This window comes from Oreochromis niloticus, linkage group LG1, assembly GCF_001858045.2.
Source record: "Oreochromis niloticus isolate F11D_XX linkage group LG1, O_niloticus_UMD_NMBU, whole genome shotgun sequence".
In the NCBI taxonomy this organism is placed as follows: Eukaryota; Metazoa; Chordata; class Actinopteri; order Cichliformes; family Cichlidae; genus Oreochromis; species Oreochromis niloticus.
In genome coordinates, this window is record NC_031965.2 from 26,232,049 (window position 1) to 26,246,093 (window position 14,045).

At 39.8% G+C, this 14,045-nt stretch overlaps 1 protein-coding gene across 1 annotated transcript; it reads left to right on the forward strand.

Moving 5' to 3' along the window:
- The first annotated feature begins 749 nt into the window (after positions 1–749).
- On the forward strand, positions 750–12,611 carry kctd3 (potassium channel tetramerization domain containing 3). Its single transcript, XM_003454504.5, has 19 exons — positions 750–1,176; positions 1,561–1,614; positions 2,459–2,504; positions 2,903–2,976; positions 3,088–3,146; positions 3,806–3,886; positions 4,075–4,233; positions 4,592–4,682; positions 5,139–5,329; positions 5,534–5,649; positions 5,826–5,913; positions 6,552–6,668; positions 6,785–6,955; positions 7,038–7,193; positions 7,486–7,582; positions 7,789–7,982; positions 8,092–8,230; positions 8,349–8,471; positions 8,912–12,611. The coding sequence occupies exons 1-19, from the start codon at positions 1,106–1,108 to the stop codon at positions 9,453–9,455; spliced, it is 2,571 nt and encodes an 856-aa protein (XP_003454552.1). The 5' UTR covers positions 750–1,105; the 3' UTR covers positions 9,456–12,611.
- The last annotated feature ends 1,434 nt before the right edge of the window (positions 12,612–14,045 follow it).

Consider the following 14,045-nt stretch of genomic DNA (forward strand, 5'->3'; position numbering starts at 1 on the left):
ACACACACACACAAAGAAAGAAACAAAATGTTGTGTCCGATAAAACAAATTAAATAATAAAAAAAGAAGAACAATATATAGATTTTTAATATTTTAGAAAAAATAAATAAAAGAAAAAAGTTCTGCAGCTAACGATTATAACTTAAAAAAAATATATATATTTAAAAAAATATATCATTATCATTATTATTATTATTATCGATGGATGGTTACATATAGATGGATACATACTGTGATTTTGTTTTTACTCCAGCACACGATCGTCGAGGTTAAACGCCATGAAAACTGTGTGATTATTTGAGCTATTTCATATTCATATTTCCGAAACTGAAAAAAAATAAATAAAAATCGAGTAATCGGAAAATTCCGAGTCAACCTACCAAGTATTTAGTTTTGTATTTATTTTTATGCTGCACTTTTTTTTAAACGTGCAAAATAAAATGCATTTTGCTCTGGCGACTTGTGTTGAACAACAATCAAGATAGATCCCGTAATATGAAATACAAGTTCAGAAGTTCTCACTGGGTCTTGTAATTTCATAAATATGTGCTTATATGTCACATAAATATTTTAGTAATTAATTCAACGTACGTATCTCGTGCCGGTTAGCAATACTTAATTAATTATTAATAAAAAATAATTTTCCCCTTAAAACATTGTTTTAGCAATCAGCACTACGTGGTTTCATCGAAAGCGGAAGTTGCTAGAGGGGAACTATCTTGGCTTTTTTTTTTTTTTTTTTTTTAGCTGGCTCGTACAGCTGTTTCACGTTGCTAAAATCCTGCGCAAGCTAGTATCCACGATTTACATCTATGCAGTGATGCAAACAAGCGCGCAGGAAAATAAAGGAATTATTGTGTTGCTGCCTTTTTGATTAAAAAACACTCCCAGCCCGTCTTCGCTCACTATGCGGAGGCTTCATGATAGCAACGCGGTTCACATAGGTCGTGTATAACGGATATTTTATGGAAGGGGGAAGCAGGAGAGGCTGTGAGGCTGAGGAGTCGGGGCATCAGCTGAGCTGGGGACAGGAGCGTTAGCAAGCTAGCCTTCGTGACAGAAACGTTCATAACGGAACAGCGACTTTTCGCTGGTTCACTTCATCATGGCCACAAATGGTAACAGTTTAACGCCTGCGATGGGAGAGATCATTCAGTTAAACGTCGGTGGGACGAGGTAAGCTTCGTCAGCGGGACACCTCGACAGATGATGGCAATTATTTGTGAAATTTGAGCTCCTGTGAGTAATGATGTGTGTTTACATGGACAAACAGCCACGGATGTAGCTCGAGTAGACACACCACACATGCTTGTTTACTTGATCGTTACTCCTACTTTCTTACACACGAGGGATAATGTACACACTGAAAATACACAATATATCAGTTTCATAATAAAGGCAGTTTTTTTTTCTTCTTTTAGCCACACCAGTCATTGTTGTGACCACTAATTATGCCTCTTTGTCGACAGATTGCCCAGTCACGATTTTAATGATGCAACTTTCTGTTTTTCACAATACTGTATTTTGTTATAATTGTGCTATTACGCCTTCATACTGCAGGTTCAGCACCTCCAGACAGACTCTGATGTGGATCCCAGACTCTTTCTTTTCAAGGTTTGTAAATGCTACCAGACTCTTGTAAAGCACATGGGATATATTTGGTTAGTACACGGAGCTGATTGTGTTACTGCTCTTCCCTTACTCCTGCTACCAAACGAGAAGCTCCACTTTAGTTGTAAATTGTGTGACTTCTCTGTATTGTCTACAGCTGCTGTGTAGAAAATGATCTAAATGCAAATAGCGGTCAGACTCAGTGAGCATATTACTATGCACTCATTCATATTACATAATTAATGTTAAGTATGGATGTTACATTGTGTCATTTCTGCCCTACTTCATCCTGCTACAATCCCGGCGATGGTAAATATCAGGGGATTAGAATTACTGTTCACTATTACCGGAAAAAGGTTCATAATAAAGTAGTCCTCTGTGCAAAAGTGTTCAATGCAAATGTTATAATAAAGGTATTGGAATATGTGGCTTTTTTAAAGTCAGATTTTAGCCTTAGAAGGAATGCTACCCTCTAAGGCTAAACAGCTGATTGGGGCTAGGCAGATACCAGAGTCGTAACAAACTCAAAACACTGGACTGGCTCACAGTTTGACAACAGCTGACCAAGTAGTGTAAATGCCTGTCAAGGCACCTGTCTGTCTGTGCGTCTGTCAGTCTGTCTGCTCTGCTGCCAGCTGTCTGAAGTTTTTTTTTCCCATGCAGACTCTTTCAGCTTAATAGTGATAGTTAATAGCAGCACACACTGATATGGTAATAATTTGTATTTCAGTGTCAACAGGCTAGCCAAGTATTTGTTATTGTAAAATAATTGCTTGTAGTGGTGACACTGGCGGTAAGTGGAAATGGAGATGTGCTTCAGCTAACTCTGTGTGTGTCTCTTTTCCAGTTTACTGAGTGGAAGGATCTCCACTCTTCGGGATGAAACTGGAGCTGTGAGTAGCCGTTGCTTCCAAACTGGGGCAGCATCTGCAGGCACCATCCAACATCAGGGAAATAAAAAGGACATGGCATTTAGTCTGTTACACATCATTGTTCTGAAGTACAATACATGATGCTGAGATGAGCAGATGAGGTGACATCCACTTCTCTGCTGTTGGATGACGCGCTGTTTTTGCAAGGCCGCTTCTGACTTTATAACTTTAGATTTTAAATTTGTTGTGGATTCTGAAAAATGTTAAACAATAAACATAAATGTTCACTGTAACTCTCCAGAGTCGTGACATTTTCATTAACTCTCCAATCAAGTGACTTAATAGTTAGTCAGCTTTTGTGTCCATTGCAACATACTACTGGATTTTCAGTCCTCACCAACTGATTTTCTGTCTTTCAGATATTTATTGACAGAGACCCCACAGCTTTTGCACCAATACTGAATTTCCTCCGAACCAAAGAACTGGACCTGCGGTGAGCAGTCTTAATGATATTCAGAAAATATCTGTTTATTTTTTGGTGTAATTCTGTCGGTTTGTTCCTCGTAACTTACAGAACAAATATGCTGTTTGTTTCCCTCTGCAGGGGTGTCAACATCAGCGTCCTGAGACATGAAGCAGAGTTTTATGGGATTACTCCTCTGGGTATGTTGTGGAACGAAGTTTTAACAGGAAACAGAGTCAGCCAAGTACGGGTACAAACATTGTGGAAAGCTTATAATAAACCTGTTTTGCAGCCAATACATTTTGCCAGCATTCACTCCATGTCTCCAATATCAGCAGGTATTGCATAATAGTTGAGTAGGTTGGGGGTTTTTTTTGGAACGACTATAGTACAAAGAGCTGCTGTCGTTAATGTGAAATGTTGCTCTTTAGTTTGAATGTTTTTTTGAGGCTCTGACAATTTAACCAAGCTCGCAGCTGTAATAGTCTTAGTTCCACGTACTCTAATGTTGTTTTACATCCTGTTTCAGTGTTTGTAACTTCCCTGCATTGTCTCTGTACTCGAATGGGAAGCTTACCTCAGTGAAAGCTGATCACTTTCTTAAACTCATTATATACAGAACAAAGTACTTGGATCTAATTTGAATCAAAATGGACATGAACTTTGGCAAAACAAACTAAAGAACAAGATCCTGAGGAAAATTTCCATCAGTAAAAAAAAAAGAAAATCAGCATCAGTAACTATATTAAGTAACTCATATCAATGTTATTGTGATAATGACCTAATACTAATTTGCATGTTGTTGCTTTGGTTTTTTTTGACTGCCCCTCTGTCTTTGTGTGTGTGCATACATGTGCAGTGCGTCGCCTGCTGTTGTGTGAGGAACTGGACCGCTCATCATGTGGTAGTGTTCTCTTCCATGGTTACCTGCCACCCCCAGGTAAAGACGTGAAACCGAGCGACACTGAAACTGAACTGAAAGAGCATCCTTCTGAGGTTTTATATATATGTATATAAATATATATAAAAAGTTCCAGGACGGAAATAACCTGCTTTTAAGTTCTAGAACAGCACAAAAGTGAAAGTCAGCAGGAATTTTTATTTATAAATTTCTGTTAATCTTGACAGCCATCCCTGCCCGAAAATCAAGCCCCGCGTCAGCAGCCATCGGCTCTGCTTCCGATGAACGGCCAGGCCCTATTGGAGCAGAGGGCTTCACCCGCGTTGGCCCCCTTTCTCACCCATCCTTCTCTGCCTCGCCTGGAACAGATGACAGCCACAAACTGGGCAAGTAGTCTGTAGCCTGTATCTATATGCCAGTAAGAGAGTTCAGTTCATGTACAGTGTGTTTGTGTGTGTGTGCATCAGTGCTACAGCTAATATGACCTGACATCCTTTTAGCGCGTTAGTAGCACTCACTGAAGTAGCCTAGTTTCAAATTGGTCTGCTCCTTGCTAATGATGGTATCATGTGATGTACATATTAGAGGTAATAAACAGAGAGTAGAGTATCTGGCTGCTTTTAGAGATCTGAATCACATTTTAGGTAATTTAGAAACCAATAAATGAGTAATTAGGCAGAAAAAAGGCTTGCTAAGCATGCTGTGAAAGACATGAGGTTAATGGTGTTTTGTTTGTGTATGCAGGTCCCATGGTTGACCCTAGGAAGGTGCTGATTATAGCAGGACACCACAACTGGATTGTAGCAGCCTATGCGCACTTTGTGATCTGCTACAGGTAATATTACAACATTTCTTATACAGCTCTAGCTCAAAAGTGGGACACATTAAATAATTTATAATGCACACATGCATTCATTGTCTTTTATGTCTCATGTTTCTGAGTGCCAGCATTCAAGCTGTCATCTTTGGTTTTATTCAAGTTAAACTGATTAAAATATTAATTATAGCTGAAGCAAACAGTCCACACGGAGAGTAAAATATTATTTCTTTTTGCGAATATCAATTTTTTACAACATGGACAACCTGGTAAAAATGTTATTAGGTGTAATTAGAGTGGGTATGTACTCTCACATTTATGAAAGCTCATATATCAGACTTTTTTTAATCTTAACCAAATCCAACTGTTCCAGTGCAGAGGTGCATGTTTATCACTCTCGATTTAAAAACTTAACGAGAAAGGCATAAAAATAATCAGAGGGTAAAAAGTATTTCTGTGTTCTTCTCTCTGCAGGATAAAGGAATCCTCTGGATGGCAGCAGGTGTTTTCCTCTCCCTACCTTGACTGGACCATTGAACGTATTGCACTCAATGCAAAGGTGGTGGGTGGCCCACACGGAGACAAAGACAAGATGGTGGCTGCCGCCTCTGAAAGCAGTATCATCCTCTGGAGTATCCAAGATGGAGGCAGCGGTAATGAGATAGGTAGGCTAACAACATTTACCACACAACCCCCCCACCCCCCCCATTTTAAAGCTTTAGGCTAGATTTTTTTAATAGGTATACATACATACCATTTTGTATCACCTGTAACCTCCTTCAATCTCTGACTCCACCTTTTGTCTACATTCAAGTTTTCCGGCTTTCTACAAGTTTATTAAAGTTCATTCTCTTCACGCGCTGCCCCAGGGATTTTCAGTCTCGGCGTACCTGTTGACGATCTCTTCTTTATCGGGAACCAGCTGGTGGCTACCAGTCATACAGGAAAGGTTGGAGTGTGGAACGCTGTCACACAGCACTGGCAGGTAGGAGAGCGTATGTGAGTAAAACCCAGAGAAGGCAGAGTGCTTGTGATTTTCCTTGTTTGGGTTTATTATAAATGATATACTGAATAATTGAATTGTGCATTTGTTTAACTTAGATTTGCTTCCTAGTGAGAGGCACCAATACTGATCTGATTTTGAGTTCCCTTTTTTGTTAGGTTCAAGATGTGGTTCCCATCACCAGTTGTGACACTGCAGGATCCTTCCTGCTACTGGGCTGTAACAATGGCTCTATCTACTACATAGGTACACACACAGGTTCACGTTTCTTCTGTCTGTCACATAGTTTATCGATTTTTTTTTTTATTCCAGTGGACGCCCCTGCTGCAAAACAATGATACATTTAATTTTTTATTGTGATAATTAACGGAGGGTAACCAAAACCAGGTTTAACATAATGACTATTTACATAACTTAAAATTAAGTGCATGAGTAAAGTGATCACTCTTACGTCTTGTCAAATGCCACAGACAGAGGTGTTCCTCTCTGTGTGAGCCAAGCAGTACTGTCCTTGCTTTTCTCTCTTCAAACCAGGAACAACTTGGTAACTTTGATCCATGATGATCACTGTTGTGTGTATCAATTATTTCAGGCACCGAAGCAGATTAAAAATGAATACCTGTAAGATTAAAAAAAAACCCAAAAACCTACAAATAGTAAAATATTCTGGAAAAGTTTTAATAAACACAGATTTCTTTTTGCTTCATGCATTCATCATTCTCTATGAAATGCTTATAAAACAACAATGGCCTCCCCCCCCATCTAAAAGATTGAAATTTATTAAGAGGATTCATTCCAGGATCTGAGTCAGTGATTGATTCAGTGAAGGGCCTATAAAGCCCCAACAAAGACACGCTAACATGTAACCTTCTTCTTCTTTTCAGACATGCAAAAATTTCCTCTGAGGATGAAAGACAACGATCTTTTGGTGACCGAGCTTTATCACGACCCATCCAATGACGCCATCACTGCACTGTCTGTCTACCTCACACCTAAAACCAGTGAGTGGGCAAGTTTTTCTTCCCACAGATTTAAATGTAAGAAAAATGACCCTTACTTAGTTGTACATATTTATATTGTGGTTTTTGTTTTTCCGCTTCTCTGCTCCTACTCTCAGGTGTGAGTGGGAACTGGATCGAGATAGCCTATGGGACTAGTAGTGGAGCAGTGAGAGTGATCGTGCAACACCCAGAGACAGTAGGATCAGGACCCCAGCTCTTTCAGACCTTCACTGTGCACAGGAGCCCAGTGACAAAGATCATGCTGTCTGAGAAACATTTGGTATCAGGTGAGGAAGTGTTCCTGTCTAGGTGTGGGCTATAGAGGACAGCTGCCTGCATCTTATGTGGTTGTGTATTTGTGTCTGTCAGTGTGTGCGGATAACAACCACGTTCGGACGTGGACAGTAACCCGTTTCAGAGGGATGATCTCCACACAGCCAGGCTCCACCCCTCTCGCTTCCTTCAAGATTCTGTCTCTGGAGGAGGCAGAGAGTCACGGGAGCTACGGCTCCGGGAATGATATAGGTGAGAGAGTTCAAAAGTGTGTTTGCACGGTAATACACATGAACTTCTTTAATCCACCACTGATAAGATAAACAAGAAATCCCCCCCTGTGCAAAATAGGGTTAGGGTTAGAGTTACCAGTCATCATCATCATCGTTATTAACCTTAACTGAAAATGTATCTATACGTTGGTGAAGCTCCATGGAGTGACACTGAAATAAACTAAACTTTAATTATGATTAAAGTTTACGTAGTGGCTTTTGCAGTATTTGTGCAGTATCTTAACATCACTGAGGTGGCTTTTTATTCTCAGGTCCTTTTGGAGAGAGAGATGATCAGCAAGTTTTTATCCAGAAGGTGATCCCCATCACCAACAAACTGTTTGTGAGGCTCTCATCAACTGGGAAAAGGTACAATGCCCTGCCTCTCTGCTCCCCTGACCTTTATCTGACTTTGTTTCCTATCATCTGACATACATGATACTTCTTTTCTGTCATTAAATGTCCCTGTAGGATCTTGGCACTTCTTTTTAAAATTTACTACCGGTAAATGACTGAGTTTTTGTCTTTGTGGTTGTGTGGCTTAATTTCATTTAACACTTTTATTTGTGTCTCAGGATCTGCGAAGTGCAGTCAGTGGATGGGACCACCATCACTTGCTTCATGGTACGGGAGTGTGAGGGCTCCAGTCGAATGGGGTCCCGACCTCGCCGCTATCTGTTCACAGGTCACGGCAATGGCAGCATCCAAATGTGGGACCTGACCACTGCGATGGACACCGCCAATAAAGGAGAAGAGAGGAAGAAAGAGGGTGAGGAAGGAGAGACATTAGCGAAAAGCCAGAAATGTGAATGCGAATGTTGTGTTTGTTTTAATGAAACAGTAAGTTTTTAATATGAGGCTCCTCTTGTTTCTGATAGATATAGGTGGGCCTACGGAGGAGGAGCTGCTACAGCTGTTGGACCAGTGTGACCTGAGCACCTCCCGCTGTGCGACACCTAACATTAGCCCCGCCCCCTCTCTGCTACACCACACACGCCTCCGAGAGTCCTGTTCGAGGTTAGAAAGACAGCACTCATTTATTGAGGTTACAAACCTATATATGCCGTCTGAATTATCAGAAGATGTGTTTGAATGAACATAAAAAGACTTCTTCTTTTTCTCTCATCAACCTCAGTCTGCAGTTACAGGCACCAGAGCCCATTCCTGAGACCCAGGCTACATATGGAGCTGTGCGACCCTACAGAGAGAGCCCCCTGCTGGCCCGTGCTCGTCGAACTGAGTCCTTCCACAGCTACCGGTGAAATATCATCTGTCAAACTGATACATAACACTTAAACTAGAAGGGTTAAAATAAGAGTATACTAAGGTGATAACAGAAATCTTTAGGATTTCAAAACTTGAAACCCCTAAAAAAAACAAGTATTGAGACTAGTAAGCAAGATTGAGTGTTTTTCTTGCGCGATTTAACGACTTTCTAATTCGGTTGTTCTTCACCCACAATGTATTTGCTGTGTTTGCTAGTTGGCTGACGACAGAGCAGGGAGAGATGGAAACTTTGTGGCGCCTTACGATAACAGAAGCACTTGGCTTTATAGTCTCTTTGCTTGGCATTTCAATAACATAGTAATTTGATTATGCTCTACTAATGTAAGTTCAGGAAATGCTGAGTTGTCCCTGTTTGCATTATGTTCCATTATCTATCTAACGGTGACTGTCAATATTATCATGCTTTCATAGAGACTTCCAGAACTTCAGCCTGACTCGAGGTGTCCTGGACAGCACAGGGCAGACCCCTGATGCCCGCCGCTCTCTTTGTGACTTTGGGCCTGAAGACAGTGAGAGGAGAGCCTCAGTCTTGGAGCTGTGGGCTTCCCGTACCACAAGTGCAAGCTGTAACACAACAGCTGGAGCCTCTGGAGTATCTGCCACAAAAGCCGAATCCAGTCAGGAATCTGCACGGCAGCCTCCAGACAGCCCAATTCCAGGAGGTGACGTCAGGCGAAAGGTACATGCTCAGTCAGAAGAAGGAGAGGCTCCTGCATCGGGAGGAGACGCGGTGAAGGTTGAAGGAGGTGTGAGGAAAAGGGGAGTACTGGAAGGAAGCTTTCTTGGGAGAAAGAGGGCTCCTCCAGTTCCACACCTCGCCTCTGTCCCCTCTGGATCAGAAGGCGGTGGCAGCGACTCTTCTTCAAATGCCTCTCCTTCCCCCACCAAACTGTCCACCTCACCACGACATAGGAAGCTGGCACCTGAGCCATCCAGCCAGGACAGCAGCCTGTGAGGGCACCTTTTCTGTTGCTCTCAGTGGAAGTTATCTCGTAGAGGTACACCCTCTAGGTGACCATGATAACAGAATATAAGAGCAAAAGAGAAACACGAAGCAAAAAAGCAGTGACGGCCCTTTCCGCCTCCACAACAGCCTTGTTAAAGTATGGTTCAGGATGTTTGTTTCTCTTCAAATCCCACACAACAGGAGTGCTGCCATGTTGTAATGAGCGCAACATAAATATACAACATCCCAATGCTAACATCACTGTCAGGGCAGGAATGCTTTTCTTTTTTTCTTAGATTACTCACACTCGTAAAAATCTGCCAGGTGCCAGTGATGCTCCTCCTGTCTCAGTCTGTGTTTATTTTAGGCCGTCTTAACAGATTGCTGATAATCTTGTTAGCACTTTAAGTTTTAGGCATGAATCAGATCATTTGCTGGCTCAGTCCTGGAAAGAAAAATGTGTTGCTCACTCAACATCTTAAGGAACACACAGCCACTACAAGAACAGGACAAAAGTCTGTTTGACAAGGTACGGTTAAAGGAGTGGTCCGTCACTTCTAAATGTGAAAACATGAACTAATTAACATTAATAACATACCACAGCACTAACAGTAACTAACCATTTACTAAGATATTTCAAAGTGTTTCTAATAACCAATATCAGGTATGCATTACTTTGTTCAGAACCTGATCTAAACTGATCTGTCTTCATATCTGTAACTAACAGTTACCTCTATTATCATATAAGTCATTTTAGATGTTTTAGTCTAAAACAATGTCATAACATGTTACCTATCACAAACGATTTCATTTATAATGGTATAAAAAGGGAACAAATCAGTAAAACTAGACCCCATTTGGTGATTGATCACCTGATTGGCTGACTGATCCGTTCAGCACTAGAGCAGTGAAACCGATCAGACCCCGAACCAGAGGCCACGATTATATCAAGCATCTCTGACACTATGTGCAATTTGTCGTGCAATCGAATTTTACTTACCTTAAATGTGTTACCTTCACTAGAATTCTAGGCAGCTACTTGGATCCTAGAATACTTCGGGACACAGTAGTTATTGTTGTTAAAGCAACGATACTAAAAAGCCAATAGAGAGCGAGCAGTTCAAGCAGACGATACAACTTTACAGAGTTTGGGATATGACAGCTCAGTACTATGCAACAGTGGATTTATCATGCACACCAGAAATTAATAACTCTGGTTCCCACATGCGGGCGAGTCAAACTGAAATCTAGGTGGATGACGCCCTGCAAAAACATTGAACCCGCGTGTGGATGAGTGCCTGCTTTTCACTTCAGCTGTCACAGTTTTACCCGTTAGTTCCAGTCAAATTACACTGTTAATCTCCTTTTATACTAATTGCAGTTCAACAGCCTCTTTGATCCTCAAACAAGACAAAAATTGAAACAGTTGTGTGAAGCGTTGGACTGCAATGTTAAAAAATGTGAGGTATTTTATTAGAAGCTCTATATGTGGAATTCAAAGAAGATAATTGAGTGCTCGAAGCTTAAAAAATTATATTTACACAAAATAGTAAAAGCAAATGTGTTTTTAGTATTTTGTGGTATAGACAGTCAAGTTCTTTTTGTTGTCTCAACAGAGAGAAAGAACACATTTTATTGTCAGCTTGTTGTTATAGTTCACAAGTAAGAGGAACCGTCTGTGTTCCTGCTTTATTATTATTATTATTTTCACAGTGGTGCCTGTGCAAGATCACTCTAATTATTTATTTTTTTATTTTCACACTACACTCATGCTAAAACAAGGACCTACACTACATCACTTTACTCCCTTTGAAACAGGTATAAAATGTGTGTTGTGTTGAATGACTGTTGCAGTGCCTTATATAACTTGTTTGAGGGTTATCAGCCCGTTAATGTGTTTTAATTGAAAAAGATAGTGACCAAATGCTTGTGAAAACTGAGCTCATTGTGGAGGCACATTACAGACCTGCCAACGTTGCTGTTGGCTAGAATTGTGTTATGATTTTACAGCGGGATAAAATAGATGTAAAGAGTGGCATTAAATATTAAGTAATTAGGGATTTACCGATGAGTGTACTGTGAAATTCTGGATCAACAGTGATACTGATGTTTATTATGTTTTAGTTGCTTTTTTTAAAAAAATTCCCCAATTTGTGCCAGGGAAACAAAGAGATCTTGAATATGAAAAAAGTAGGTGAACTGTTTTAAAGTCTTTCAGCTCTTCATCACACTGTCTTTAGCCAGCACTGGCAACATATAAACATTACAACACTGAGAACAGTAAATGTCCGATACGGATGTTTTGGCTGATACATGGGCACTTAACATTACATTAGCAGATCTACATTGCACATAACCCTCACATGCATTAAGATTGGAAAGTCGAAACTTCTTCCTGAGATAGCGGAGATGGGGGATTTTATATATTTTTTTTTAAATGTAACTTGTACTTTTAGTTTAAAGCATACCATGTAGGGTTGGAAGCAAAAAATATCTGTGCGTGACAACCTTAACTAGCATAGCCATGTCCTGAAATATTAATCACACTTTTCCAAAAGCAGCAGTAATGTAACAGGTTTCATTGGTAATCATTTCTGTATGACAACAGAACTGACCGTGTGCTAACGGCTTGTACAAAGATGTAACATTTTGATACATTAAGTGTGTGAAATGTGGACGTGTAATCAGAACAAAATCCTGATGCGGATGCATTGATTTGTCTAATGGTGTGTTGATGTATACACTGTTCATACAAACATAAGGCCTATATTATATAATCATGCTATCGGACCTAACATCATTTGCATTTGCACTACGAAGACTAATGTTACAGTAACCTGCTAATGTTTATTTTCTATAGAAACATGCAGTTAAATGAGTATTTCTGCACATAGCTATTTGTTTATCTTCTGCAGTGTCTCTTTTATCTGTTGCTCCTTAACCTCCCCTGGCTATGTTTACATTATATGGCAGCCAGATGCTAATGAGCTCAAAGAAATACATATCTGTTTATTTAAAAAGGCCTGTGCATTCTTGTTTTCTACATTGTGTATGCATTACGTGATATTATTTACCGCTGCATTGAGTAATGATCGAATATGAAGTTGAGTCACATTGTTCATGCAATTGAAACTACGACTGTGTTCACTAAAACGTCTGATTATACTCAGCATGTTTTGCTTCTTTCTTCAAATTACAGATCTGGTTTTTTTTTCATTTTTATATGTTCACATTGTTATTCTTAAAAAATATTCAACTATTTACATAATTTACATTTATATTTAGATATAAACATACCTTTTTATTCCCATTTACTTCATTTATCAGTGCATAAGAATCATATTTCAGCGGTCTTGAAACATTTCACTTGAGATTTCTGGGCAGATATCATCAAAGCGATATCAGGATTAATCTTATAACAAATGCTGTTTGGGTGTTTTTTTAGGATTTGATATTTCTAAATGTACAAAAATGATGAGATCCTTGAAAGGAAAGTGAATTTATGCCAGTGATTTTATGATAGTTTTTCCACTTAAAATTTTGACACAATTTTTCTTTTAATACTACACATCGTAAGTCAGTCACGTCTGGGAAAGGTTTGCATGGATAACTTACAGAGTGCGCAATTGTTGTTTTGTCTGAGTGTCACAAAGGTGTGTATGTGTGTCTCCCCAGCGCGTTCATTTCACTAACCTTCCCGTTCAGACAGTCTCCTCTTTGTGATGGCGTCTGTCGTCATTGTGATTTATGAGTTTAATAAAACCCTGAGTGTGTCTGTGTGTGTGTGTGTAGCTCAGGGCCATACTGTCCCTTACAATCACTCCACAAGCTCTCTTTTCACAGCCTCTCCCCCCTACTCTGTGGCTGACAATAGCTGTGAATGTGGCTGTGAATGTTTTAGAAGTGCCCTTGTCAGATTGGTGTCCTTGAGCGAGGGCACGCTTGTTACTGCCACTTTGTTAATTTCAAACTTGCCTTGATGTCCCCTCAAGGGACGCAGGAGCAAAACTAAATTACTGCTGCATAGTTTTGATGGAGACACCGGTCCTGTGTGTATTTGTGCTTGTGTGTTTGACTCTGTGTGTGTGGTAACGGAGTCCCTGTGCAGCTGGTGGCACAATTCTGTGTTATACTAACTCAGCAGAAAAGAGGATTCCTAAATCTACATTTCAGCTAGATCACCATGGAGCCCGTTTTAATAGAGTGACTTCATTCATTATGTAACATCCAGTAGTATTTAACCATCATTAATACTGTGTGTAAACAGCAACTGGGGCACATTTAAAGTGCTACATACATTTTAAGGATTATTTATAAGCAAGCTATTTTGCTTTTTGGAACTGCATTTCTACATGATTTTATTAATATTTAGACCTCATTATCTTGAAGATTAATCTGGTACATTTGTGGATCTTTTAAATGCTACAAGAAGTCCGACTTTTTAAAAATTTGGTTCATAATTTGCTTGGCACAAGAATACTGCATTTATTTACGGTAAAAAGAAAAACCTTAAAGAAAAATGAGAGACAAGAAGAATATTTTTTTGATAGTCAAATTTATAATTTTCCAGATAAAAACACAACCACAGACAAATGAATC